Here is a 25,169-nt window from a genome sequence, read left to right as displayed (position 1 = left end):
GCTGTAAGTAAGTGCGGGAGACAGGGCAGCCTCCCCGAGCGGTGGGGCCTGTCCCGAGCCAGGGCCTGGAGGCGGGATTTGCATCCCGGGTGCTTGGACTTGACTCTCACCTTGCTGACCCCCACGCGGTACATGTTTGGCATGACTGTGCACAGGCGGCTCAGCACTGACACACACAAGTCCCCGTTAGCTGGTACATCGTGCCTAAGGGCCACCAGACAGCGGTACCTGCAGGGGCGGGGACCCACACTCAGCCTGGGGCTGTGAGACCAACCCCAAGGGGCCTGCCCAACCAGGCCCCGGTCCCCCGCAAAGGCTCCCCTCCGCGTCTCCTAATCCACCCTCAACTGCTGGGTGTCAGAAAAGATTTCGGTAGAACAAGGCTCTTTACTGCCACCTGCTGGACATGTATGGTAATAACTACTAAAATCACCCCTCTGGAATCAACACAGATATAACAAAACTATGGAAAAAAGGCATAACAATAAGGATATCTACCACGTCACAGCTAGCTGCGGTGGTTCTGTTGGTGTGCAACCTGGGCAACTGTTCATGGCAAGCCTTGTGCTGCCTGGGTTGTGTACTCCGAGGGTCATGGGGAATTGGGTAAGGGGTCTGTGGAGCCCAGTACTACCCTAAGCAACAAGTGTTGAGGCTCAGGGGTTAGGCTGCTGCCTAGGATGCCTGTATCCCAGACAGGAGCACCTGGTTCAAGTCCCATTCATTCTGTACTTTGTAAAAATATATTTATTTATTTGAAAGGCAGAGTTAAGAGACAGAGACAGATGGAGAGAGAGAGAGAGAGAGAGAGAGAGAGAGAGGTCTTCCATCCACTGGCTCACTCCCCAAATGGCAGCAATGGCCAGGCTGAAGCCAGGAGCTTCTTCCGGGTCTCCCACATGGGTGCAGGGACCATCCTCCACTGCTTTCCCAGGAACATCAGCAGAGAGCTGGATCAGAAGTGGAGCAGCCGGGACTTGAACTGCTGCCCATATGGGATTCTGGTGTCACGGGCAGCAGCTTTCCCCGCTACACCACAGCGCCCATCCCATATCTCTGCACTTTTTTTTTTTTTTGACAGGCAGAGTGGACAGTGAGAGAGAGAGACAGAGAGAAAGGTCTTCCTTTTGCCATTGGTTCACCCTCCAATGGCCGCCGCGGTAGCGCGCTGCGGCCGGCGCACCGCGCTGTTCCGATGGCAGCAGCCAGGTGCTTATCCTGGTCTCCCATGGGGTGCAGAGCCCAAGCACTTGGGCTATCCTCCACTGCACTCCCTGGCCACAGCAGAGAGCTGGCCTGGAAGAGGGGCAACCGGGACAGGATCGGTGCCCCGACCGGGACTAGAACCCGGTGTGCCGGCGCCGCAAGGCGGAGGATTAGCCTGTTGAGCCACAGCGCCGGCCATATCTCTGCACTTCTGAGGTAGCTTCCTGCTGATGTGCCTGGGAGGCAGCGGATGATGTGCCGGGCACTTCCGTTCCTGCTACTCACATGGGAGACCTGGATGGAGCTCCCGGCTCCTGGCTTCGTCTTGGCTCAGCCCCAGCTCCTGTGGCCATCTGGGGAGTGAACCAGCGGATGGAAGACCTCTCTTTCCCTCTCTCTCTGTCTTCCCCTCTCTCCCCCTGTCTCTCTGCCGTTCAAATAAAACAAGAAAGGGAGAGCGCCCTCCCCCAGCCCCGGGCACCTGTCCACAAACGCCTGGAAAGGCAGGCGCACGGGGAAGCCATCTCTGCGTATCCGTACGGTCTCCAGCACCCCCGAGTAGCGTAACTGCGCCATCACCACGTCCGGCTCGAAGAGGCCGGGCTCCTGCAGGGATGCCCAAAGGGCACGGAGCGGTGAGTAGTCCCCTGGGCAGGTGGCAGTCCAGAGAGGCCGAGCCACTTGCCCAAAGCCACACAGCACTGGGAGGACCATCTGGCTCTCCCAGGGGCCTCCGCGCTGACCCACCTTCTTGTGGTTGGGTTTCAGGCAACGCACGAACAAGGGGTTGCACCTGGGTGGAGGGGGAGGCAGCGTGAGACCCTGGGGAAGGCCGGCGCTCACCTGCTGAGGGGCCGGCTAAGAGGAGGCCAGGTGCTCCGCCCACCTGCCCCCACCCCCGCCCCCACCTCTCCATCTTTTCCACCAGATCCAGGAGCGACTGCTGGAACTTGGCAGCCACCGTGTGTGCCTTGTAGAGCCTGGAAACCGAGCTGCTCTTGCCCAGGCGCTGAGGGGCAGCCTGGAGGCTATGGCTGGAGAAGAGATGGGCCACCACCTGGGCGGGGGCGGGGCGGTCAGGCACAGAGCGGCAGGCGGGGAGGGCGGGGGGGGGGGGGTGGCGAGAGAGACAGCCACGGAGTCAGATGGGTCCGGGGCTGGGGCGTGGGGCTCCCCAGCCTTCCAGGGACCCAAGTCGAGACCCCCAACCCCGTGGCAGCCCTGGGGAGATTGCTGCACAAACAGAATTCCGGCCGAGGGCTGAGGACCACCTGCAGGGGTGGGGCGGGGCCCGCTGGAGAATGAGGGGGTGGGGCCGGGGCGTGGCAAAGAGCCAGGGGGCGTGGTGCGTCCAGGAATGGGCTAAATCAGGGGCCGACCAGGAGGCCACCTGCGGGGCTCCTGGCCTGGGCGGGGGCGGAGCCAGGCTGGGGGCGGGGCCCGGCTGGGCGGGGAGCCAGACGCGGCCAGGGCGAGCTGTGGGGGGCGAGGCCAGGCCCGCTCACCCGCGTCCGGCTGCGCACGAACAGGTCCAGCACATCCTGGCGCACCTGGTCATGGTTCTTGTCCAAGAACTGGTGCACCTTTAAGAAAGATCAGTGGAGGAGGAGGGTGTGCTGTGCCCATTCTACCGATGAGGCAAGTGAAGGCTCCGCGTGGGGACAGAGGAAGCCGCCTCTGCTGATAGCAGTGCAGGCGACCACAGCGACCTCAGCTATGACACCCCCTCCCGAGACAGGCACCACCCACGATCACGCCCCTTTTCAAGACAAGAAAGCTGAGCCTGAGAGGCTAAGGGCTTTGTGGCCAAGGTCACACAGCTGGGGGGGAGCCGCCGCCGGACTGGAGCGCCTGGTGTGCGGACTGGAGCACCTGGTGTGCGTGTCAGCATCCCCCCCACCCCCCACCCCACCCCCGACAGCCGGGGCAGGCCGAGGCTGCTCACCTGGTAGGTGACCTTGCCCGCGTAGTGCTTGATGGTGAACTCGGGCAGTGGCATCTTGGGCTTGGAGTAGAGCGGGTTGGCGCCATGGTGGTAGTGACACTTCTGCAGGAAGGTGTGGTCTGTGGCCTGGGGGCAGGCAGGGCCAGTGAGTGGGCAGGGGGGACCCGGGTGGCCAATTCTCTAACATACTGCAGAGGGGCAGCTCACAGCTTCCTGTTGCCCTGGGTCAGGGAGGCAAGCGCCTATGAGGCCCAAGAGGACGGGACCCCTACAGACAGGCATGGCAGCCTCCCCTCCAACCCGGCTGCCATCCCACCCTTGTGCAATCACCCCCCCATCACCTCCTCCGGGAAGCCTCCTATGATTTCTCAGGGTGGGAGAAGTCCCTGTCTGCTGGCCTCACTCGGTGCCCCCAGGTTGGGAAGAGCAGGTGGACGAGGATGGAGGAGGCTCACTGGGGTGGGGGGGGACAGGTGCCAGGGCCCCCGCGGTTCACCTGGGGGAAGCAGCACTGGTCGTCGAGGATACGTAAGATGCCGTAGGGCTTCAGCGAGATGAGGTTGATGCAGGGCTGGTTGTCGGCGAAGGGGATCTCCCGCCAGTCTATCTGCTCCCGGATGTACTCCTCCTGTGGGCATCGGGCAGCAGCCGTGGGGCCTCCTAGGCCCGCCCAGGACCCCCCACCCCAGCCCGGGCTGACTCCGCCTGGAGTCGTACCCCTGCTTGCATACCTCCCAGAACAGGGAGCTCACCTCCTCACAGGGCACCACATGCTATCTCAGGGCCCCGCTGCCCCCCTGCCTGGGCAAGCTCCGAGGGGGGCAAGAAGGCCCCACCCCCTGCCCCAGACCCCGCCCCCAGAGCCCAGGCCTTCTCTCTTCTCCCATCACTGGGCTCCTGGCATAGAAACCGCCCTTTAAGAATCCCGGTAGCCTTGGCCGCCCCCAAGGAGGCCCGCCCGCCGGTGCTGATGGCGCGACGCACCTGCTCCTCCTGGAAGACGATCTTATTGAACAGGTACTGGAGGTTCTCGTTGGCGTAGTTGATACACAGCTGCTCGAAGCTGTTAAAGCTCAGGTCCTGGCCCGGGGCGGGGTGGTGGCGGTGAGGCTGGGCCTTGGCCCCCTGGGATGCCAGCAGCCGGCATGCATCTGTCCCTACCTCCCCTCCCCATCTAGCACCGCCCAGCCCAGCCGGGGGCAGGTAGCACCTGCCTCGTGGGCTGCTACAAGATGGAGCGAGTTGGCAGACACAGGGTGCCGCCGCGGGAGAGCCTGCTGTCCCCGGTCCCCGCACTGTGCACACGACACAGCAGTCACCCCCCATCACAGACATCATCCAGACACCACGCCCCCGCCCCCACCTCCCGGCCTTTGCACATGCTGCCCGCTACAGCCAATGCCTTTCATCACTTCTCAGGAATGTTTCTTCCTTCCCCTCCTTGATTCTTGCCCAGCTGAGGGAAGCATCCCTGGGGGCTCCCCCTTCCTGGCTCTGGTCCCATGGGCTTCTCAGAGTCACACCCCCCTCCCACCCCCAGCCAGCCCCAGTGGGGAGCTCCCCCCAGGCAAGCAGGGCTCTTGTCCTTGCTGGGGTCCCCAACCCAGGTCCCGGCTCACAGAGGCCCCAGGTAGCGGGTGAAAGAACTGGGAGGGAACAAGAGAACCCCAAGTGAGGCCGGTGCCGGCTGCAGGCAGAGCACGGCAGACAAGATGGGCAGCGGCCGCAACCCGCAGAGCAGAGGTCTGGCCCTGCGTCCCCTGCCCCTCACCCCTCACGCAGCCCCACCTCGAAGCCATAGATGTCCAGGATGGCGATGGACAATGTGTCCTGCCGCGGGGACACCAGCGCGTTGACCCTGGCGATGAGCCAGCCGAACAGCAGTGCGTACAGGACCTTGGCAATAGCGTCCCTGGGGCAGAGGTGGCGCTGGGCTGGGCGGGGCACGGCGACGGGGTGGGGGCGGCGCTGGGGGCCTTGGGGTCGGGGGGTTCCGCCTCACCTGGCATCTACAGCGCTCTCCACGGTCAGGGGCGTGAAGATCTTCTCCCGCATCGTCTCCTAGGGTGCGACAGGAGCATGGAGGGACAGTGGGCTGGCGGCACCAGGGGGTATGGGGTAGGGAGGTCTCAGGCACACAGTTGGCCAGAGGCTGGAGAGGACCCCTCCTCCCTCCTCCGCCTGGCATAAGCCGACAGGTAACACCGCAGCGGATTGGCCCTGGGAAGGCAGAAAGGCGGGCCTTATGGTTGTGAAAACCCTAGAGGAGATGATGACCCAGCCAGGCATCAGGGAAGGCTTCCTGGAGGAGGGGGTCACAGTACTGGGACCTGAAGGAAGAGTAAACATGAAGACAGGAAGTGCCTTCCAGGCACAGGGAACAGCCTATGCAAAGGCCTGCATCTTGGGAGTCAGGCCCGGCCCAGCAGGTGGACAGAGACAGAGAGAGGAGGAGGGGGGCGGCAGGGGCCGGGCCCTGGCAGGGCGCTGTGTTCGAGTCCCGGCGAGTGCAGACTCACGGTCACTTTGAAGGTGATGGCCTTCTGCAGGCCCTCGGGGGAGATCTGGAGCAGCTCCGCCACCACCTGGATCTCCCGGGCGCTCACCACCGAGGCCACCTCCTGGGCGTCCGTCTGAGCGACAGCCACCAGCAGCATGGGTGTGAGAGGTGGGGGGGGGGGGGGGAGGGAGAGAGAGAGAGAGGTGTTCCATCTGCTGGTTCACTTCCCCAGATGGCCACGACTCAATAGTCAGGGCTGGGCCAGGAGCCAGCAGCTCCATCTGGGTCTCCCACATGGGTGGCAGGGGCCCAAGCGCTTGGGCCGTCTTAGGCTGCTTTGCCGGGTGCATTCGCAGGGAGCTGGATTGGAAGTGGAGCAGCCGGGACTGGAACCGGCGCTCCTATGGGATGCCGGTGTCGCAGGGGGTGGCTTAGCCCCCTGTGCCAGAGCACTGGCCCCCCAGTATCATTTGAGAGAGAGAGAGATTTGTGGAAAGTGAATGACCAACCCCTAAAGGAGAAGAAACGCAGGACGGGAGACCAGTGAAGAGGGCGACCCCCGAGGCAGACAAATGGCAGGTGCGCCCGGCTTTGCAAAGCCAGCCTGTGTCTGGGGGTCCCGCGGCCCGCACCTCATACTTCTCGAAGTAGACGTTGCCCAGGTGCAGGATGGAAGCCAGGATGCGGAAGATGCTGTCCTGGTCCTCGGCGCTGAAGCCCAGCACCTCCATGGCGGCCAGGAGCCGGCGGAAGTCCTCGGAGTCGCTCTTCCCCGAAATCTCACAGTTCCCGCCCTGGAGGGGCCGGTGGGGGTCAGCGGCCTGGGGCGGGGCCTGGGGCCCTCCCGCACCTGCTGGCACTCACCTGGTTCAGGTAGTAGTAGGTCTCCGCCTCCTGCAGGCTGAAAGCCTGCCGAAGCTGGGCGGGCAGCCCCGCCAGCAGCTCATAGAAGATGTGGTAATTCCTCTCGTTTTTGGCCTGCAGGACGGGGCAGGGGTGCAGAGAGAGGAGGCGCCTACCTCGGTGCCCCCCACCCCCCACTACACACACACAGGCACACCAAGGCTTGCAGGCGATACCAGGCGCCTGTGTCACGGACAAGGCTCCCAGCCCAGCCCAGATGGGGCTGGGGCTGGGGCTGGGGCTGGACACGGAGGAGCCCTGGTAAGGGAGAGAGGGGGTCGTGTCCTAGGCCCTGGGGAACAAAGCCAACAGAAGCCCCTGCCATCACGGATCTTGATCTGCTAGCCGGGGAGACAGACTCTCCAGCAAACCACTGATTACAAAGGCAAGATGTTTCAGACAGAGAAAGCGTCTACACAGAAATACAGCAGTGACAGGTGTGGGGATCCCGGTGGAGTAGAAAGGGGCTGAGCAGGAGCCACTGCAGGAGAGGGGCAAGGGATCCAGGGGATACAAGTGCTCCTAGGAGAAGGCACGGCAGGTGCAAAGGCCCTGGGGCGGGAGCGTGCCTGCTGTGGTCTGGGACAGGCAGGAGCCAACATGACTGTAGGATGGTGTGGGGCAGGGGGGAGGCGATGAGGCCACTGGTTCATGTGCACATGTTGACACGCATGTGCACACGTATGGGCGCATCTGTTCACTGATTTGACATAGGCTTAGCCCCACCAGGTGCCAGGCTCTGAGGGTTTGTGCTGCGCCCCGCCCCAGCCCGGGGAGAGGACGGCCCACCTGAAATACAATCCTAGACTTCTCCAGCAGGTACTGGGAGGTTATGGCCCCGGAGATCACGCCCCTGGCGAGGGGGAGGGGCAGAGTCAGCTCCCGGGGTGGTGCGTGGGGGGAGGGGCGCGAGGGAGCCCCCGCACAGGCCCCACTCACCCTTCCAGAAAGATCTCCACGAACTTCCCAAAGCGGCTGGAGTTGTCGTTCCTGACGGTTTTGGCATTCCCGAAGGACTCCAGGAGGGGCGTGGCCTCTAGGATCTGAGCCCCAGAGGAGAGGTGGGTGTGTGTCGGGGCTGGGCGCTGTTCCGGATGTGGGGGCTTAGCTGGGCACGCTCAGACACAGGGACCCTCCTTTGTGAGCTGTAGATTCTCGGGGTCTCCCTAGTGCACCCCCTCCCATCCCACCACCATGCTGCCTGGTTCTCAAACCACAAGCCCCCCCCCAACTCCCTGTGCAGTGCCAGCCACCCCCCCACCACGGGCTCCTCACAGCTGAGACCCAGCACAGGCCTTGGGATGTCTCCCGCTGCCCACACACACACACACACACACACACGGTCTTTACCTTTATCTTCAGGAGCGCAGGGAGGGAGGAGAGACAAGAAGAAAAGTCACCAGCAGAACCCAGACGTCTCTCCCAGGGGACTGGCATACCTCTCTGGGCCCCCGAGGTGTGAACCCACCACCTTCAGAGACCCCAGGAGTCTGGGCTAGGGGACGGCAGCATGCTGTCCCCTTCTCCTCCTGCCCATGGCTACCACCAGCCACTGGTACCCGGGCCCCCTGAGCCTCTGCCCCAACCCTGCCTTTGCGCCCTCAATGCGGCCATCAGAGGGGTCCTTTGAGAACCCATGTCAGGCCAGGCTCCCCGCCCACTCCCATTCTCACCAGGACCTCTCCCCAGCCCAACCCCAGTACTTCCCCTGTGCAGTGCAGCCCTCCTAGCTGCTCCCTTGACACCTAGCCCCTCCCTGCCTCTGGGCATTTACACCTGCCACTCCCTCTGCCTAGAAACGGCTGCTAGGGGCTGGCGCTGTGGTGTAGTGGGTAAAGCCACCGCCTGCAGTGCAGGCATCCCATATGGACGCCGGTTCGCGTCCCAGCTGCTCCTCTTCCGATTCAGCTCTCTGCTGTGGCCTGGGAAAGCAGTGGAAGATGGCCCAATTCCTTGGACCCCTGCACCTGTGTGGGAGACCTGGATGAAGCTCCTGGCTCCTGGCTTCGGATCAGCACAGCTCCGGCCATTGTGGCCAATTGGGGAGTGAACCAGCGGATGGAAGACCTCTCTCTCTCTCTCTCTTTCTCTCTGCCTCTGCCTCTCCTCTGTGTAACTCTGACTTTCAAATAAATAAATTAATTAAAAAAAAAAAACTGCTGCCCTTCGGCGCCTCCTCCAGGGGGGCCTCATCCCTGCTGTGGCCCTCAGCACCCTCACACCCTCTCTTGTTTCCCGGTCTGTCTCCTTGGCTGTCATCTGTCTCCCCGACTGGAATGTCAGCAGTATTCTGGTGCTCGTGCCGTCTGAGCAGCCCTCAGCGTGCGCTCAGGCCCCCGTGCACGGCGCAGCCTCTAAGAACCTTTCCCGAAAGGATGGGGAGAGAAATAGCATTGCCCAGTACAGCAGCCACACCGCGTGAGCACGTCCCACACCCGGACACACGGCCCCCGTCACGTCCTCCTCCACCATCCTCCAAGGCTGGTGTTATATGGCTTCTGCTTTGTAGACTAGGAAGCTGAGACCTAGGTGCGTGCCCAGGGACCCCAGCATCCCGGACAGCGGTATCCCCAACAGCGGCGAGCCGAGCGTATTCCCAGTGTGTGTGTGTGTGTGTGTGTGTGTGTGCGCGTGTGCGCGCCATGTTTTCTCCAGCTGTTATTTCTTTGTGAGCTGTGGTACAAAGGGTTAAGCCGCCGCCCACAGTGCCGGCATCCCATGTGGACACCGGTTCGAGTCCCAGCTGCTCCACTTCTGATCCAGCTCTCTGCTATGGCCTGGAAAAGCAGTGGAGGATGGCCTGAGTACTTGGGGCCCCTGCACCTATGTAGGAGACCCAGAAGAAGCTCCTGGCTCCTGGTTTGCACCTGGCCCAGCCCTGGCTGTTGCTGCCATTTGGGGAGTGAACCAGCAGATGGAAGACCTCTCTGTCTCTCCCTAATTCTGCCTTTCAAATACATAAATCAATCTCAGTAAAAAGAACTGTGACCTGGATTCCCCAGCAGGGCGCCAGCCCCCTCCATCTGTTACACCCCCGCTGTGCCCATTGCATAGCAGAGTAGACTGAGGCCGAGGAGAACAGGGGCTGCCCTGTGGTTGCTCAGGGAGTGCCTCTTTGGTGTGGGACGCCCTTGAGGGCGCCAGACGGTGCTTGTCAGCTGCTTCAGTCCCCTGGGGCCAGCACAGGGCAGAGCACAAAGCCAGGGGCTGGGGAGAGAGGCCTCCAGTCCAGAGGAGATAAGCATCAGAGGGGTGGAGCCCACGGCCTGGGCCTCAGCCAATCCAGGCATAGCATGCTAAGTGCAGTGCTCCATGATTGGCTCCAGTGAGAACACTTGACCAAGCCCTGAAATGTTGGGCGGGGGTGGATGCTGAAGATGCCCACACGCATGGGAGGATGGAGCAAAGACAAGGGCCATTGTTTCAAGACCCTGCATCCGTCCAGCGTTGCCTAAAACTAGCCTCCATGTAAACAGCTAGATGGTTATGAGCAGGGTAGGGTCTTGGCTAGGAGGGGAGCCCCGTGGCCATCACAGCTGGCGGGCACATCCTCAGATCTGTTGTGTGCCCGGCACAGGCACCCCCAGCACCAGCCCCAGCCCCAGCCCTCAACTCCTCCCACCCCACACTCCATGACAACGCTAGGCCATGGACTGCAAACCCCAGCTCTGCCACCCCCCTGCCCTGAAGGGACACAAGGCAGGTTGGTCACCTCCCCTCCGAGGCCACAGCTCCCCACCTGCAGACAGGCACCATGCACCTGCTCCCAGGGCTGCAGTGAGCTCTGCTGATGACGTAACCGGAGGCCCTGGCGCACGGCAGGTGCTGGAGGGGCACTTACTTCTTTCCCTATCTACCATGCAGTCCTTCTAGAAGTCTGATCTGAAAGGCTTGGAGAACTGCTTAAGAGCAAAGGCATTGTCTAGTTGGCTGTCAGGGGGCCCAGGCCAGGATGGCAGTCCCAGGCTGGGCTCCCGAGGGTGCAGCTTGGGTTAACCTACTCCCCACAGGGCCCACCCTGCTAAGATGCTTGCTGGCTGGCTTCTTTGCTGGCCACGCGCTGCCTCTCTGCTGCCCCCTGGTGCCCTGGGCTGACTCACACCTCTCACCCTCTTCTCTCGGGCTCTGCGCTTCTCCATCCCTGAGCCCATGTCCCTTGCCTTCCCAGTGCGGCCTGCCCTGACCGCAATACTTACAATTACACACCCGACACGTCTCCTCTCTCCTCCCCACACTTTTTTACTCAACCTTCCACCCTTTCACACACAGATAAGGGGGCTTCCACAGTCTGTGGAAAGGGCAGGGCGCTGTGGCGTAGTGGGTAAAGCCACCACCTGCAGTGCCAGCAACCTTATGGGCACCAGTTCGAGTCCCAGCTGCTCCACTTCTGATCCAGCTCTCTGCTATGGCCTGGGAAAGCAGTGGAAGATGGCCCAAGTCCTTGGGCCCCTGCACCTGCATGGGAGACCTGGAAGAAGCTCCTGGATCCTGGCTTCAGCCCCGGCCATTGCAGCCATTTGGGGAGTGAATCAGTGGATGGAAGACTTCTCTGTCTCTCCTTCTCTCTCTCTAACTCTGCCTCTCAAATAAATAACATAATTTTTTTTTGACAGGCAGAGTGGACAGTGAGAGAGACAGAGAGAAATGTCTTCCTTTTTGCCGTTGGTTCACCCTCCAATGGCCGCTGTGGCCGGCGCACCACGCTGATCCGAAGCCAGGAGCCAGATGCTTCTCCTGGTCTCCCATGGGGTGCAGGGCCCAAGGACTTGGGCCATCCTTCACTGCACTCCCTGGCCACAGCAGAGAGCTGGCCTGGAAGAGGGGCAACCGGGACAGAATCCGGCACCCCAACCGGGACTAGAACCCGGTGTGCCGGCGCCACGAGGCAGAGAATTAGCCTGTTAAGCCACGGCACCAGCCAACATAAATTTTTTTAAAAAGGTCTGCGGAACATGGAATTGAAAGATAAATGTGGGTGCAAAAAGTTTTGACACGCGTGCATCGTGTTTTCACAGTAGGTACTTTCACAAGCTCCTCCCACTGGAATGCCATTACCAACAGGGGGTGGATTTCTGTCCGAGTCACTGCCGTCTCCCCCCGCCAGTGCCCAGCCTGGTGCACAGTAAGTCCTCAGTAAACCTCCAACCCCACCCAGACCATGGCCTCTAGTCCTCTGATGCACCCCCACTCTGGCATCTACTGCCTTCCCCACCTCTTTTAACACCACAGCATCCAGGGGCCAGAAGGTAGGGACAGGTGGAGGGGGAGGGGATGGGATGAGCAGCCTGGGCAAGCTGGGGTCCTGCTACAGGACCGGCAGCCCTGGGCAAGGTCACGATCCATCTGCTGCAACTCAGCCTCCTCCGGGTGGGGGCGGGGGTGCTCAGGGGAGGCTCCCAGGGAGACCAGCCGGCCGGGAGGGATGGACAGACAGACGCACCTGCTGCACGACGTCCCGCTTCTGGTTCATGGCGGCCAGGTAGCGAAGAATCAGCTTCGTGGCCTCAGTTTTACCAGAGCCGCTCTCCCCGCTGGCCGGGCAGAAGGGCAGGCTCAGCCTCCGGCTATCACGGCGGGGCCTGACCCCATCATGAAGTAGGAGAAAGAGGGCCGCAGGTGCCACCTTCTGGGGGTTCCATGCACACCAGCTCACCTGATGATGATACACTGGTTCTGTTTGGCATCGAGCATTTTGGCGAAGGCGAGGTTTGCAATGGCAAAGAGGTGCCTGGGGAGACAGGCTTCCAGTTATCACTGGGCCTGGCTCCTGTCTCAAAGTCCCAGGGGCTGGGGGGTGGGGTGGGGGGGAGGTTTCTCTGCCCAGCTGGGCAGCCAAGTCCATCAACCCTGCAACCCCCTTTGTAGGGAAGTGTTCCCATGGCCATCCTGCTCTGAGCCGCTGTGGCCTCCAGACAGGTGGTGGCCAGGCCTGGGGAAGACACTGCTGGGCTGAGCAGCAGCCAGGGTTCCGCTGAGCTCAGAGGAGAACCCAGGAGAGCAGATACTCACGGAGGATTCTCTCCCAGGGCCCGCCCGCTGTACTGCTGCACCTGCTCTGGCCCGTAGATCCCAAACATCCGGTAGGGGTTCACTGACACCAGGATGCTGCCGATGTATGTCTGCGGGGACATGGTGGCCTCAGCACCGCAGCACCCCATGGTCCTCCCCCGGTGCTCCAGGGTGGGACGCGTTCCCGTCGGGATGCATGCCTGGCTGCCTTCCCTGGGTGCTCTGACCTGCAGCTGTGGGTCATATGCTCTGCAGTGGGCTCTCAAGACACTGCACCTGTTCAGTCTGCAGGGAGCAATGCCCCCACAGCCACGATCCTGCCCCTGGGCTGCCAGCTTCATTTACTCACAGTCAGGCCAAGGCTTCTGCCTGGGGATGGGGCCAGACCAGAGCGAGCAGACCCAGAGGGTCCCCAGGAGGCTTTCCATACTGTGGCCCTGGGCCTCTGTCCTGACACTCTAGGAACGCCCCTCGGGCTACCTGTACTCTGAGACCCAAGTGCACCATGGATTGGGGCCTCCAGGGCGCACGGGGCTGGGGGATCGGGGGAGGGGCACATTTCTGCTTCCTGCCTGCAGGTCTGGGCCTCTGGCACCCAGCACTTGACGCTACACATTTGAGAGGTTCAGGCTCTCACACACACCAGGCCCACACAGCAGAAACCCCGGAGCCCAAACCTCAGGCCACTGGTCTGGGGCTTCCCACTGGAGCCCAGGAGGCAGCCGCCCAGCAGACCCAGGCCCTGCCAGAGCCGAGACCTACATAGATGAGGTTCCGTTCAAATCTGGTCTTGAGGTTGGACAGCACGGTGTTCTCCTGGAGGTCTCTGAAAGGGCGTGGAGAGGGGCGATCAGCACCTCCAGGCTGGAGGCTGACCCGGACCCCTCCCCACTCGGTGCAATGCTTTTTTGGTTAGGCTTGAGTTCAAGACACTTGTCTCGGGGGGTGGGGAGTGGCGACACTGTGGCGTAGTAGGTTAAGTCTCTGCCTACAGTGCTGGCATCCCATATGGGCACCGGTTTGAGTCCCAGCTGCTCTTCTTCCCATCCAGCTCTCTGCTGTGGCCTGGGAAAGCAGTGGAAGATGGCCCAAGTGCTTGGGCCCCTGCACCCATGTGGGAGACCCGGAAGAAGCTCCTGGCTCCTGGCTTCACATTGGCCCATCTCTGGCTGTTGCAGCCAACTGGGGAGTGAACTAGTGGACGGAAGACCTCTCTGTGTCTCTCTCAAATAAATCTTTAAAAAAAAAAAAAAAGTCTGTCTGACATCAGGGAGCTGTGAGGCCTTGGGCAAGCTACTTCACCTCTCTGCCTTGAGTTTCCTCATCTGTCTAATGGGTACGATAAGCATCACACCCACCTCACCACAGGCCTGGGGGATGCTCTTTGAAGGCAGAGTCGCCTCACAGTTCTGGGTGTCTCCACCCCGCCCCCACCCCCACCTGGTAGAGGAGAAGCCCAGGTGCAGGGTGGGACCCAAGGTCCCCGGTTGGTGAGTTTGGACAAGGCCGGGATGCCAACTCAAGGCCTAGTGCACATGGCAGGTAGGAGAAAAGTCTCAAAAGATTCCGGGAGGGGGGAGCAGAGGCTCTGGTTGGGAGTGTGGGTTCCCCCCCACCCCACCACACCGCCCTCCCGCTGGGGACCACACCCAGCCCCTCCCACTCACTCCAGCTGTGTCATGTCCTCCACGCCATCCTCGCTGTGCTGCTCACGGGACCGCACGGAGGGCAGGTTGCGAATGGAGTGCATCTGCATGAGGCAGAGGTTGTGGGGGTGTGTGTGTGCGCCTCACGGGCACACACCTGGGACCCCGCTACTATTGTCAGCAAGGGGACCCTCCACGGGCCAGCCTGGTGGGTCCTGCAAGGTCTCCTTGCCTTGGAAGGCTACGGTGCTTAGGGAGTGCATGAAACTCTTACCCATACACGCCCAGGGACTTGGTGCTCCTGTGAGCTCGCCAGTGTTCAGGCTGCACCTGCCCCTCCCATGCACCTGCCCCTCCCATGCACCTGCTCCCCCCCAACCTCAGCTCTTCCAGTACTGCTCCCCAGCAGACCCTGTGTGTTGGCGAGTGTGATGGCTCCATGGACACAGGTGTCCTGACATATGGGGCCTCCGTGGCGGGGGGGACAGAGACTGTCTTAGGACCATACACCTGTGCCCAACCTGGGGCAAATGTGTGAACACCCACATGCGGACCCCCATACAAGGGCGCCTGCAGCTCACACAACTCCCATACTACTCCTGGTTTTGCAGGAGACCTGTGGTCCTGGCCGGCAGCATATACTCTCAAGGTCTACTCGGCACGTGTAGGGACGTGTAGCAGGGGCCTTCCTCACCCGGGGGAGGGGGGAGGGTGCACTGGACGATGGAAGTCTGGATGCCACCTTCGGGTTGCATGCAGAGGGTGGAAGATGACCACAGCCCCCATGAAAACCACATCGGCTCAGGCCCTGGTGCTCAGAACACACACACTTTCTTCATTTGGCCCTGGCATTCACTCCCACGCACACGAGGGCATGCAGGCCTGCCTGGGATCCATGTGACTGAGCAGGCACAGAAAGGAGACACCAGGAGGGAGCCCCACATGCCGTGTGCCCGCCGCCGGGCTGCTAAGTAGGCCACGGCACGTATCACCCTTTCAGCCCTGGCCTCGGGCCCACCCACCTGCCCACTTGCTCGCCAGCGGCCACAGACCCTGAATAATTCAGCCACTCACGTATTCCAGGGTGAGGAGGGCCCAGGCATCCTTGCCTCTCACCCCCGGGCGCCCCGCGGCCCGCTCCCGCAACGCCGCAGCCCACACGGCACGGGGTACCCGCCGCCGCGGCCAGGGCCCCCCCAGCAGCCAGGCCGCCCCAGTCGCCATTGCCAGGCCCGGCTGGCTGCCCGCTCCACCGGGTACCGTCTGCGGAGGCTGAGAGGCACCTGCTGCCCCTGCTTGCCCCGCCCACCCTGGGCGTCCCGGGGGAGGCTCCAGTGACCACCCGCCTCCGCCAAGGGCCACCTAGCATGGGGCTCACGTTCCGCCACGAGTGTGGCAGCCAGGCATGGGCTGGGCACCCCTCAACAAGGCTGCCTGCCCTGCATAGCCATGGGGTGATGGCTGGGCCTGTTTCCCCAGCCCAAAGCTTGTGTCCTGAGCCCCTTATGTTTGCTTAGTACAGAATCCTGCACCCCAGGGGATTATAAAGTGGGGGGAGGGAGGACTTAAGTTTGGGGGTCAAGAGAAACAGCACGAATGTAGATTTTGCACTGGGCGTGGCCCAACCTCTAGAGCCCAATGCTCCTTCAAAGATTCTTTCCCCAAAAGCAACCTGGGTGCAATTTTGCACACCTCTGTCCTGGGCTGGGCGTCCCCCACCTTAACCTTCCGGGCAGCTCTGGGAGGCTGAGGATGCTCTCCCCAATTTAGAGATGGAAAGACTAAGGCACAAACAGAGGCCAGCAGCTCACTAAGCTTGCACAGGACTCCTCGGGCCGGCGCTCCCAAGCCCGCCCTCTGACCTATGCCCTCATACCTTGTTCCGGCAACTTGTGGGGTCAACCGCTTCCCAGGGGCCTCTGAGGGACAAGCAGATGGCCTTGAGGCCCGGGCGGCAGGACTGGGGGTGGGTGTGTGCCCGTGGCCAAGCACGGTGGGCATTTGCTGGCAGCCAGAGGTGGGACCAGCGCAGACTCCAGGCTGGAGGCTTGGGGCTGGGCTTGGGGTCCTGGGCTGGCTGGCTGGTACCAGACCCAGTGTGCTGGAAGGCATTCAGTTTCTGCACCTGAGGCATGACCACAGCAAAACGTCCAGCCTGGCGCCTCTCACCGCCTTTGGGCAGGGGTGCCGGGGCCCCGGTGGGCGCCAAGGGAGCTGGGGCTCGAGGCAGGGTCCTCCAGCGGCGCCACGGGGGCCACGTGGCTCTCGTTTGATCTCCTGAGGCCAGTGGGTAGGACAGGCTGGGCCTTAATGACTTCTGCTCTGGGGATACATCCTTGGAGGGTGCCGGTGTCAGGGGTTCCGGCTCTGCTGGTGGCTGGGGGTGCCCTGGGGCGGCTTCTTCTCCCAGCTTCTCAGGACTCGGGCTGGCCGATTTGGCGAGCTGTCCAGGCCCGGGGTCATGGTGTCTGCCCACGAAAACACCGGCGGGGTCAGAGGCTGGGTTCTCAGTCTGGGCACCGGGGGCCGGCACCGGGCCCAGGTGCTGGAGGAAGGGGTTTTCCGGCACAGGGGGTGGCCTGGAAAAGCCTCGGAGGCTGCCGGCCCCTCCTGGCCACGGGGAAGGTGGCCGCTGGGTGGGAGGCATGTCCACGTCCCAGCTGGGGGCCAGCGGGGGCACCGTCCAGGGCGTCTCCGAATCCTCGGGTTCTCGCTGGCTCTCTCCGGCGGCGGCGGCGGCGCCGCGCCAGCCCCCCGGCCCCGGCGGCGGCGGGTGGAAGGGCGTACGGACCCGGGGCTTGACGGCCCGGGTGGGCGGCTCGCTGAGGCGCCGCCACGAGTGCGGCAGGCGCGAAGGCAGGTCGAGAGATCGGCGCCGCGGGCCCCGCAGAGGCGGCGGCGAGGCCGGCCGCGGCGAGCCCAGGGCCGGCGAGCGGGGTGGGCCCGGGCGCCCGGAGGCCCGGCGCGGGGGCTCGCGGAGGGAGCGGGGCCGCCGGGGCGGGGGCGGGAAGGGCGGCTGGAAGGGGCCTCGGCGGAAGGACAGCTGGGGGGACAGGGGCCCCAGGGGTGAGCGGTACCCGGGGCCCGGCAGGTTCCTCAGCGAGGGCTGTGGTGAGGGCAGGGGGGTCCAGGCCCTGCGCGATGCCTGTGGGGAGGCCCCGGGGAAGCCGAAGGCCGCGCCTCGGCGGTGGCGGGAGCCTCTGAACGAAGGCCGGGGCCCCCCGAACGCCCTGAGGTCGGGCGGCGCCTCCGGGCCCACGGGCGGGGGCTCCACGAAGGCCCACCAGCCGGCCTGCGCGCCCAGGGGCACGTGAGCGGGCGCGGCCCAGGGCGGCGGGTGCCGGCGGAGCGAGCCGTAGGGCGAGGCCGGGAGCACCGGGGAGAAGGGCGGCGGGCCGGGGCTGGGCGGCCGCGCGGGCGCCAAGGGCGCGCTCCAGTGCGGGAGGGCGCGGGGCGGCGCGGGGGGCGAGGGCGGCCGGTGCGAGTTGTTGTTGTTGCGCGCCAGCGGCTGCGCCCGCCTCAGCACGATGGGCGTGTTGGGCCGCTCGGGGTCCATGCCCGCCAGCTTGTAGCCGAAGCGCTTGTAGGCCGCCTCCCGGACTGCCGGACCCCCGGGCCGCGCCTTCTGGCTGCCCCTGAGCCGCCGCGGCAGCGGCTGCTTCTCGGACAGCGTCTTCTTGAGGAACCTGGCCAGCGAGGTGGCCGGGCGCGGCGCGGGGCGGCCCAGCTCCGGGCCGAAGCCCAGGCCCCGGCGCGCACCGAAGGCCGACAGGGCGCGCTGCAGGTTGCGCTGGCGCGGCGTGAGGAAGCCCCAGTAAGGGTGGACATAGGGCAAGGGGGCCACGTCCTCCTCCTCCTCCTCCTCTTCCTCCTCGTCCGCCTCCCCCAGGGGCAGAGGGATGTCCAGGGAGGGCGGCAGGGGCACCTCCAACTTCTCCTTCCCGAAGAGCTTGACCTGGGGCCGCGGGAAGAGGCGGAACTTGCGGATGAGGGACAGCTTGGACCTGGCCGGCTTGTTGCTGCTCGAAGAAGGCGGCGCTGGGCAGGCGGAAGGAGGTGCCGCCCTGCCGCCCGCTGCCCGCCGCCTCCTCGGGCTCCTCCTCCAGCTCCGCGATGTCATCCATGGGGTGCGCGTAGGGGTTGTGCGGCGAGGCGATGGGTGGCGGCACCCAGGGGTACATGAAGGCCGGTTCTTCCGGATAAAGGTAGGGCGCTCCGGGAGGGTAGATGGCCTCGTCGCCACCGCCGCCGTAGTCGCCTTCGGCGTAGGGGAGCGTGTAGGGGGCCCCGTAGGGGTCGAGGTAGGGCAGGGGGTAGGGAGTGTCGTAGGGCAGGTCGTAGGGCAGGTAAGGCGAGTCGTAAGGCGCGTAGGGATCCAGGTAGTAGCCGTAGGGGTCCACCTGGCCCTCGTACGCATCCAGGAAGCTGTAAGGTGAGGAGTACCCCGCCGGGGGCGCGTACGGGGGCGCATAGTCCTCGTAGCCATAGCCGTAGCTGTAGGGGTAGCCGTAGGGGTACCCGGGGTCGAAGGCGTCGCCGTAGTAGTAGTCGGGGTGGTGGTAGTAGCCGTAGGGGTCCTCGGGCGGGTACCCGTAGGGGTGGTGGCCAGCAGGTGGCCAGGCGTGGCCTGCCAGGTAGGGCTCCCGCTCCTCGTACTGGTAGAGCGACTGCTGGTCGTAGTAGTCGTCGCCCTCGCGGTGGTAGTCGTAATACTCGCCCAGGTCTTGGAAGCCCTCGAGGCCGTACAGCGACCTGCGGGAGCCCGAGTGCCCGAAGGGGGCTTCGTCCTCAAAGGGCAGGAAGCCGACAGGCTCGCCCGAGGAGTAGATGCTGTGGCTGCGAGGGAACCTGCGGAGCCGGCCTCCGGGCCGCAGGATCTCGGCGCCCGAGGGGAAAGGCAGCTTCCGGGAGCCCACGCGGGAGCCGGAGCGCTGCAGCCACGCGTCCACCGTGGCGCGCTCGCTGCCCGCCTCCTCCGCCTTCTTAAGCAGGAACTTCTTGGTGAGCCAGTTGATGGCGGTGGACGCCTTGCTGAGCGACTGGGCGCGGGGCCGCAGGCGGCCGTAGCCGCGACGCCCGGGGAAGCGGATGACCATGAAGGACGGCTTCTTGCCCTTCATGGCCCGCTTCTTCTTGCCCATGCGCATCTGCGTCATGAGCTTGGAGGTGGACTTGAGCACGGTGCGGGCCTGCTTCTTGCGCCTTTTCTTCTGCGGCCCGGTGTGCAGGCCCCAGAAGAAGGCGGAGGCGCTCCGGAACTGGCCCTTCTTGGAGATCTTGGGCGTGCGGTCTCGGAAGCCCATGAACAGCCGGGAAGTCCCCTTTAGGCTCCGTTTGGGTTTCTCCGGCTCCGGAGCTTTCTTCCCCTTCTTCCCTTTCTTGGCTTTCTTCTCCTCATCTTCCTCCTTCGCCATGGTGGCTGCCGGCTCCCGACCGGGCGTGCAGCTGGTGTCCCTGGCTCAGACACTTGGAAACACACACACACACACACACGGGAAAGACCTGCTTCTGTCCGCTCTGCGGCTGGACACGCGGCCTCCCCGGGGCTCAGAGCAGCCAGGACTGGCCAGAGAGGTGTGGGGAGCTGGGACCAGGATTCCGAGAGGGCGGATCCATAATTCATCTCCTCTAAAGCCGCCTTGGGTTTCACCTTGAAGCAGCAGTGGAAAGCGTGGGTGTTGTTTACGGAACGGGAAAGCTGCAGAGGCCGGCACTGGGCACGGGGCGGGGGCGGGGGTGGGGTGGGCGTCCTGGCCTTAGAATCACTGTAGTTAACAGAGGTGCTGGCCTAGCTCGGGCCCATCAGCCCACCGCGCGCAGGAGGTGTGTATGTGGAGGGGGGTGCTTTTGTCTCTAGAGCTTCCCCTGGGAAAGACACTGGCCCTAAGCCATCCTGCACAGCTCCACTTGACCCAGAGCGAGGCCAGGTCTCCAGAGCCCAGAGTTCCCCAAGGCACCTTGGAGGGAGACCTTGGCCCCCTCCAGGTCCTGCACAAGGGCCAAGGGGAGTGGCCAGGGCAGGTGCCGGGGCCCACTGTCTGTAACAGGAGCTAGCCAGCCCTGGGAGCTGAATAATGCATCGGGGAGATCTGGATGCCCGCTCAGCAGGCAGGGCAGGGTGCAGGTGTCACGACCGGACTGTAGCACAGCTCGGGGAAGCAGACGGAATGTGGGTCAGGCCCGGCCCCGATCCCTTTCTATGCCGCCGGTCGGCTGTGTGGCCTCAGGAACGCCCCCTCTGGGCCTCCATCTCTGCCTCTGTGAACCCATATTGGAGCCTCTAGGGCTCAAGCCCCGGCTCCACTTCTGATCCGGCTTCCTGCTAATGCACACCCTGGCAGGGAGCAGGTGATGGCCAAGAACTTGGGTCCCTGACACCCACATGGGAGACCTGGTTCAGCTTCCGGGCTGCTAGCTTCGGCCTAGCCCAGCCCAGGCCTCTGCCGTGTGACCCCTGCCCCCTCTGGGTGCAGCTGATGGCTTCAGGTTTGACACCTGACCCAAGACTGTGTGCCCAGCCCCTGGGCTGGTGTGTGTGTGTGTGTGTGTGTTGGGGGTAGGGGGCAGGGGCAACTCACTTTTGAGAATCTGGACTAAAAGAGGTAGGGGCTGTGGCTGGTTAGGGGAGGAGGTGGGGAGCTGCAGCCCTGGGGCTCTCCTCCGCCTGTTGCTCCTCTTCCTCCCCCCCACCCTGCTTCCTTCTGCCCCAGGACCTGGCCACACGGGATCCAGGGGCCTAAATTAGTTTTTTAAACAATGCCAAGCTACCTTCTCCCCACACTGTGGTTTAAATCTTTGAGTCCCAATACAAATGCTTTGGTTGTTTGAGGTGTAGCACAGCAGGCCCCCAAGCTCCACCGTTCTGGCCCTGGCCTCTGCCAGCTCTGTGCGCCCAAGGGAGTGGCTCCAGGGTGTCGGCCTGCTCAGCTGTGACATGGGGACAGTGAGAAGCCTTCTCAGGCAAGTGGTGAGGAGCAAGAAGTCTTCCTCTCTCTGTCTGCTCCCCGCCTCTGCCTCTGCTCCTGCTCCTCCTCGCCGGGGTGCCCAGCCATTCAGAGGGGGCCATGGCCATGCCAGGGGGCTAGTGGCACCTGCTGAAGGCAAACACTATGCAGAGCTGAATGCAAAGCACCTCTCTGGCCTTGAAGCCCCGGTTCTGCAGAATGACCGGGGAGTCAGCACCACCCACGAAAGAGAGGCAGAGTTGGCGGAGGAAGTAGAGCTGCAGGGGTGGGATCCTGGGGCTGGGGAGGCCAGCAGTGGCCAACGGGCGCAGGACAGTGACAGCGGTGGTCTCCGTGGAGAGGTGGGGCAGGGGTGGTTACGGCTGGTGAGAGAGCGTTCAAGACAGCATGGCGCTGGGTATCACAGGTGTGCCTGCTGTGCACACACTCAAACCTCCACACTGGACCCTCCAGGGTGTGAATGATATTGGGGCATGAGTTAAAGCTCCGGTAAACTTGTTATTAAAACAAACAGGGGGCCAGCACTGTGGCATAGCAAGTAAAGCTGCCACCTGCAGTGCTGTCATCCCATATGGACACCAGTTCAAATCCCAGCTGCTCCACTTCCGATCCAGCTCTCTGCTATAGCCTGGGAAAGCAGTGGAAGATGGCCCAAATCCTTGGGCCCCTGCACCCGTGTGGGAGACCCGGAAGAAGCTCCAGACTCCTGACTTCAGATCGGCTTGGCTCCGGCTGTTGTGGCGTGAACCAGTGGATAGTTCTCTCTGTCTCTGTAACTTAGCCTTTCAAATAAATACATCTCTTTTAAAAAAAAAAATGCAGCCAGGGGCCCTGTTAGACATGTCTTGGGCACATGTGATGGTGAACTCTTAAACTGATCTTGGCCGGCGCTGCGGCTCAATAGGCTAATCCTCCGCCTTGCGGCGCCGGCACACCAGGTAATAGTCCCGGTTGAGGTGTCGGATTCTGTCCTGGTTGCTCCTCTTCCAGTCCACCTCTGCTGTGTCCCGGGAAGGCAGTGGAGATGGCCCAAGTGCTTGGGCCCTGCACCCGCATGGGAGACCAGGAGAAGCACCTGGCTCCTGCTTCGGATCAGCGCGGTGCGCCGGCCGTAGCAGCCATTTGGGGGTGAACTAACAGAAAAAGAAAGACCTTTCTCTCTCTCTCTCTCTCTGTCCACACTGCCTGTCAAAACAAACAAACAAAAACTGATCTTTAAAGTTTTTATCGGGGCTGGTGCTGTGTCACAGCGGGTTAACGCCCTGGCCTGAAGCGCCGGCATCCCATATGGGCACCGGTTCTGGTCCCGGATGCTCCTCTTCTGATCCAGCTCTTTGCTATGGTCTGGGAAAGCAGTAGAGAATGGCCCAAGTCCTTGGGCCCCTGTGCCCACATGGGAGACTCGGAGGAAGCTCCTGGCTCCTGGCTTCGGATTGGCACAGCTCCGGCCGTAGTGGCCATCTGGGGAGTGAACCAGCGGATGGAAGACCTCTCTCTGCCTCTCCTCTTTCTGTGTAACTCTTTCAAATAAATTAATAAATCTTAAAGTTTTTATCTATTTATTTGAGAGCCAGAAAGAGTTCTCATTCACCGGTCCACTCGCACGATGGCTGGGCCTGGGCTGGAGCCAGGAGCTCAATCCAGGTCTTCCACGTGAGTGGCAGGGGCCCACCTACTGGAGCCATCACCTTCTGCCTTCCAGGTCTTCATTAGCAGGAAACTGGAACTGGGAGCGGAGCTGGGACTTGAACCCAGGCCCTCCAGATATAGGATGTGGGTATCTTTGCGGTTAAGCCAAAAGCCTGCCCTTGAGCTGAATTTTCAAACGCAGCTGTGTGCACAACCCCACTGACCTTAGGAACAGAGCTGAACCTGCAGCTTCTGGGGCAGAATCTGCCAGCCTGCATGAGGTCACCCCCTGCCTTCCTCTTGCACCCTTAACCCACAGAAGGTGTCACTAACAGCAGCCACCACCGTGCACAGCTCGTGGATCACACATTCAGGACCTGCCTGCATCTTGTGTCGCTCACTCGCCACCTAAGAAGCCCCCGAGGAGCAGAAGTCTGTCCTTAACCGAGTGGATCCGGTCTTGGTGGAAACTACACACGCTCATTGCTACAACACGTAATGCATGACGCATCCCCAGAGGGCGCGCCCCGTGGCTGTGAGGGACAACGGAGACAGGCTCTGTGTCCCGCTGAGGAGGCCCCTCGAGGGTCTGCGAATGAGAACCGAAGACACGGAACCCCCTGTCCACAGAGCTCCCTCGGCCCTGCCTCTTGCAGGAGGTGTGTATGTGTGTAGTGGCGGGTAACACTATGAATTCATATCTTATCTACAAATGGAAATACTGCAGAAGGTACAAAAGAAAGGACTGAGAACGGTTATCTCGCCATAAACCTTCCCGTAGCAGCTGGAGTTCTGAACCACACAATGCATTTCTGAGCAAAGAAAAAAGTAAAAAGACATAAAAATGGGAGAAAAAAGGAATTGGAAACAGCGAGTGGAGACAGCCCTTTATGGGGCTCCCAGGAAGCAAGTCAGGGTACAACCCCACCCCCACTCCAGCCCTGCTGGCCCCAGCTCCAGGTGACGTTTGAGGAAACTGAGGCAGAAAGAGGTCAGGGACATGCAGGGTGGAGACAGGGCAGGGCTAGTCCTTCAGGCTCAAGGCCACCTCCCAAAGCCACACCCACTGCCTGCCCCCAGCGGGGACCCTTGGCTGTCTGGAGTTTGTCCTGGAGAGAGACTGAGAGGCTGCCACTGCCCAAGACCTACAGTGAACCTTCAGGCAGGCATCTTTCTGCCCCAGAGTTGCACCATCCTGAGGAAGAGACTGACGCTCAGGCAGGCCCGGCTGTTGAGGGTACACTGTGCTCAGAATGGAGCCGGGCTCCGGGTCAGGTCTCATTCCTGTCCTGGACCTGAGCCCCAGCAAGTTACGTGGCTCCTGCACTGCCCCCCATCTGTACGTGTAGGTGCCACCAGCGCCCCCTCCTGCCGGGGCTGATGGGCATCAAATAGCATGCAGTCTGTTTGAGCAATGGCTGTTGCCATGACGACTACTGTCATTGTTATCACAGGCGGCAGTCCTGTCTGCTGTGTGTGTGTTGGTGACCGCTGGCAGCAAGGGCCGTCCACTTGACCCCTCCTGGTGTCTGCAGCCCAGGCTAGTAGCCAGCAGAGGCTGCTCTTTCTCTGGTGGGTTCCAGGTCCCCCTCCCTGTAGGGGTCCACAGCCTCTGCAGCTGATACAGAGTGGGTGTCAGGGAGCAAGTCTCTCATTCACTCATTCATCCATCCATCCATTCATTCATTCCTCAAAGACTGGTCATACACGTGCTATGTGCTGAGCATAGGGAAGTCACAGAGCTGAGAAGGGCAGTGCCGGACCCCAGGCAGGCGGGCACTGCCCTGGGGGGGGGGGCCAAGAAGTGGCCCCTGAACCCAGATCCTAAAGGGTGAGGAGCCAATCACATGGAAGAGAGAGCAGAGTGCCGGGCAGATGGGCAAGCACACGCAAAGGCCAGGTGGTAAGAGAGGCTTGAGGGGAAGTCTTGGGGCCACAGCAGAGCTGAGGGGCACACGTGTGGAATGGCAGGCAGCGACCGGCCCCCATGAGGCCGTGCAGCCTGGGACGGGACTTTGGTCTCCATCCCAAACTAGTGGGGAGCCACAGCAGGGTTTTAAGTTCTTGGAATACTGTGACCAGATTGAGGTGTGGAAGTTACAAGAAAGGTAACCAGCACTACTTAAGGGTCTACTACCTGCTCAGGGCTGAGCGCTTTCCTGGAGTAATTTTTAAGAGTCTCATATAAGATGGCGAATTTTCTCATTCTGCAGACACAGGGCTGGGTCTTTTTTTGTTTATTTTTTTTACTTTTATTTTTAACAGGCAGAGTGGACAGTGAGAGAGAGAGAGAGAGAGACAGAGAGAAAGGTCTTCCTTTGCCGTTGGTTCACCCTCCAATGGCCGCTGTGGCCGGCGCGCTGCAG

The 25,169-nt window shown here is 62.4% G+C and overlaps 1 protein-coding gene across 1 annotated transcript in view; it reads right to left on the bottom strand.

Moving 5' to 3' along the window:
* The window catches only part of LOC133776703 (unconventional myosin-XV-like), a 47,827-nt gene extending 28,204 nt beyond the window's left edge, over positions 1–19,623 (bottom strand). The window contains 23 exon segments of the mRNA XM_062215879.1: positions 111–228; positions 1,688–1,812; positions 1,954–1,999; positions 2,115–2,263; positions 2,712–2,789; positions 3,152–3,277; positions 3,648–3,779; positions 4,136–4,231; positions 4,940–5,063; positions 5,154–5,212; positions 5,671–5,784; positions 6,284–6,445; positions 6,516–6,629; positions 7,344–7,407; positions 7,494–7,597; positions 7,905–7,910; positions 11,995–12,085; positions 12,208–12,282; positions 12,564–12,673; positions 13,326–13,389; positions 14,231–14,313; positions 16,086–18,225; positions 18,227–19,623. Of these exon segments, the coding sequence (XP_062071863.1) occupies positions 111–228; positions 1,688–1,812; positions 1,954–1,999; positions 2,115–2,263; positions 2,712–2,789; positions 3,152–3,277; positions 3,648–3,779; positions 4,136–4,231; positions 4,940–5,063; positions 5,154–5,212; positions 5,671–5,784; positions 6,284–6,445; positions 6,516–6,629; positions 7,344–7,407; positions 7,494–7,597; positions 7,905–7,910; positions 11,995–12,085; positions 12,208–12,282; positions 12,564–12,673; positions 13,326–13,389; positions 14,231–14,313; positions 16,086–18,225; positions 18,227–19,623 (5,577 nt within the window).
* Between the last annotated feature and the right edge of the window lie 5,546 nt (positions 19,624–25,169).

This window comes from Lepus europaeus, chromosome 18, assembly GCF_033115175.1.
Source record: "Lepus europaeus isolate LE1 chromosome 18, mLepTim1.pri, whole genome shotgun sequence".
Taxonomy (NCBI): Eukaryota; Metazoa; Chordata; class Mammalia; order Lagomorpha; family Leporidae; genus Lepus; species Lepus europaeus.
Note: the sequence above shows the minus strand (reverse complement) of the source record. Positions and strands in the feature narration are given on the sequence as shown.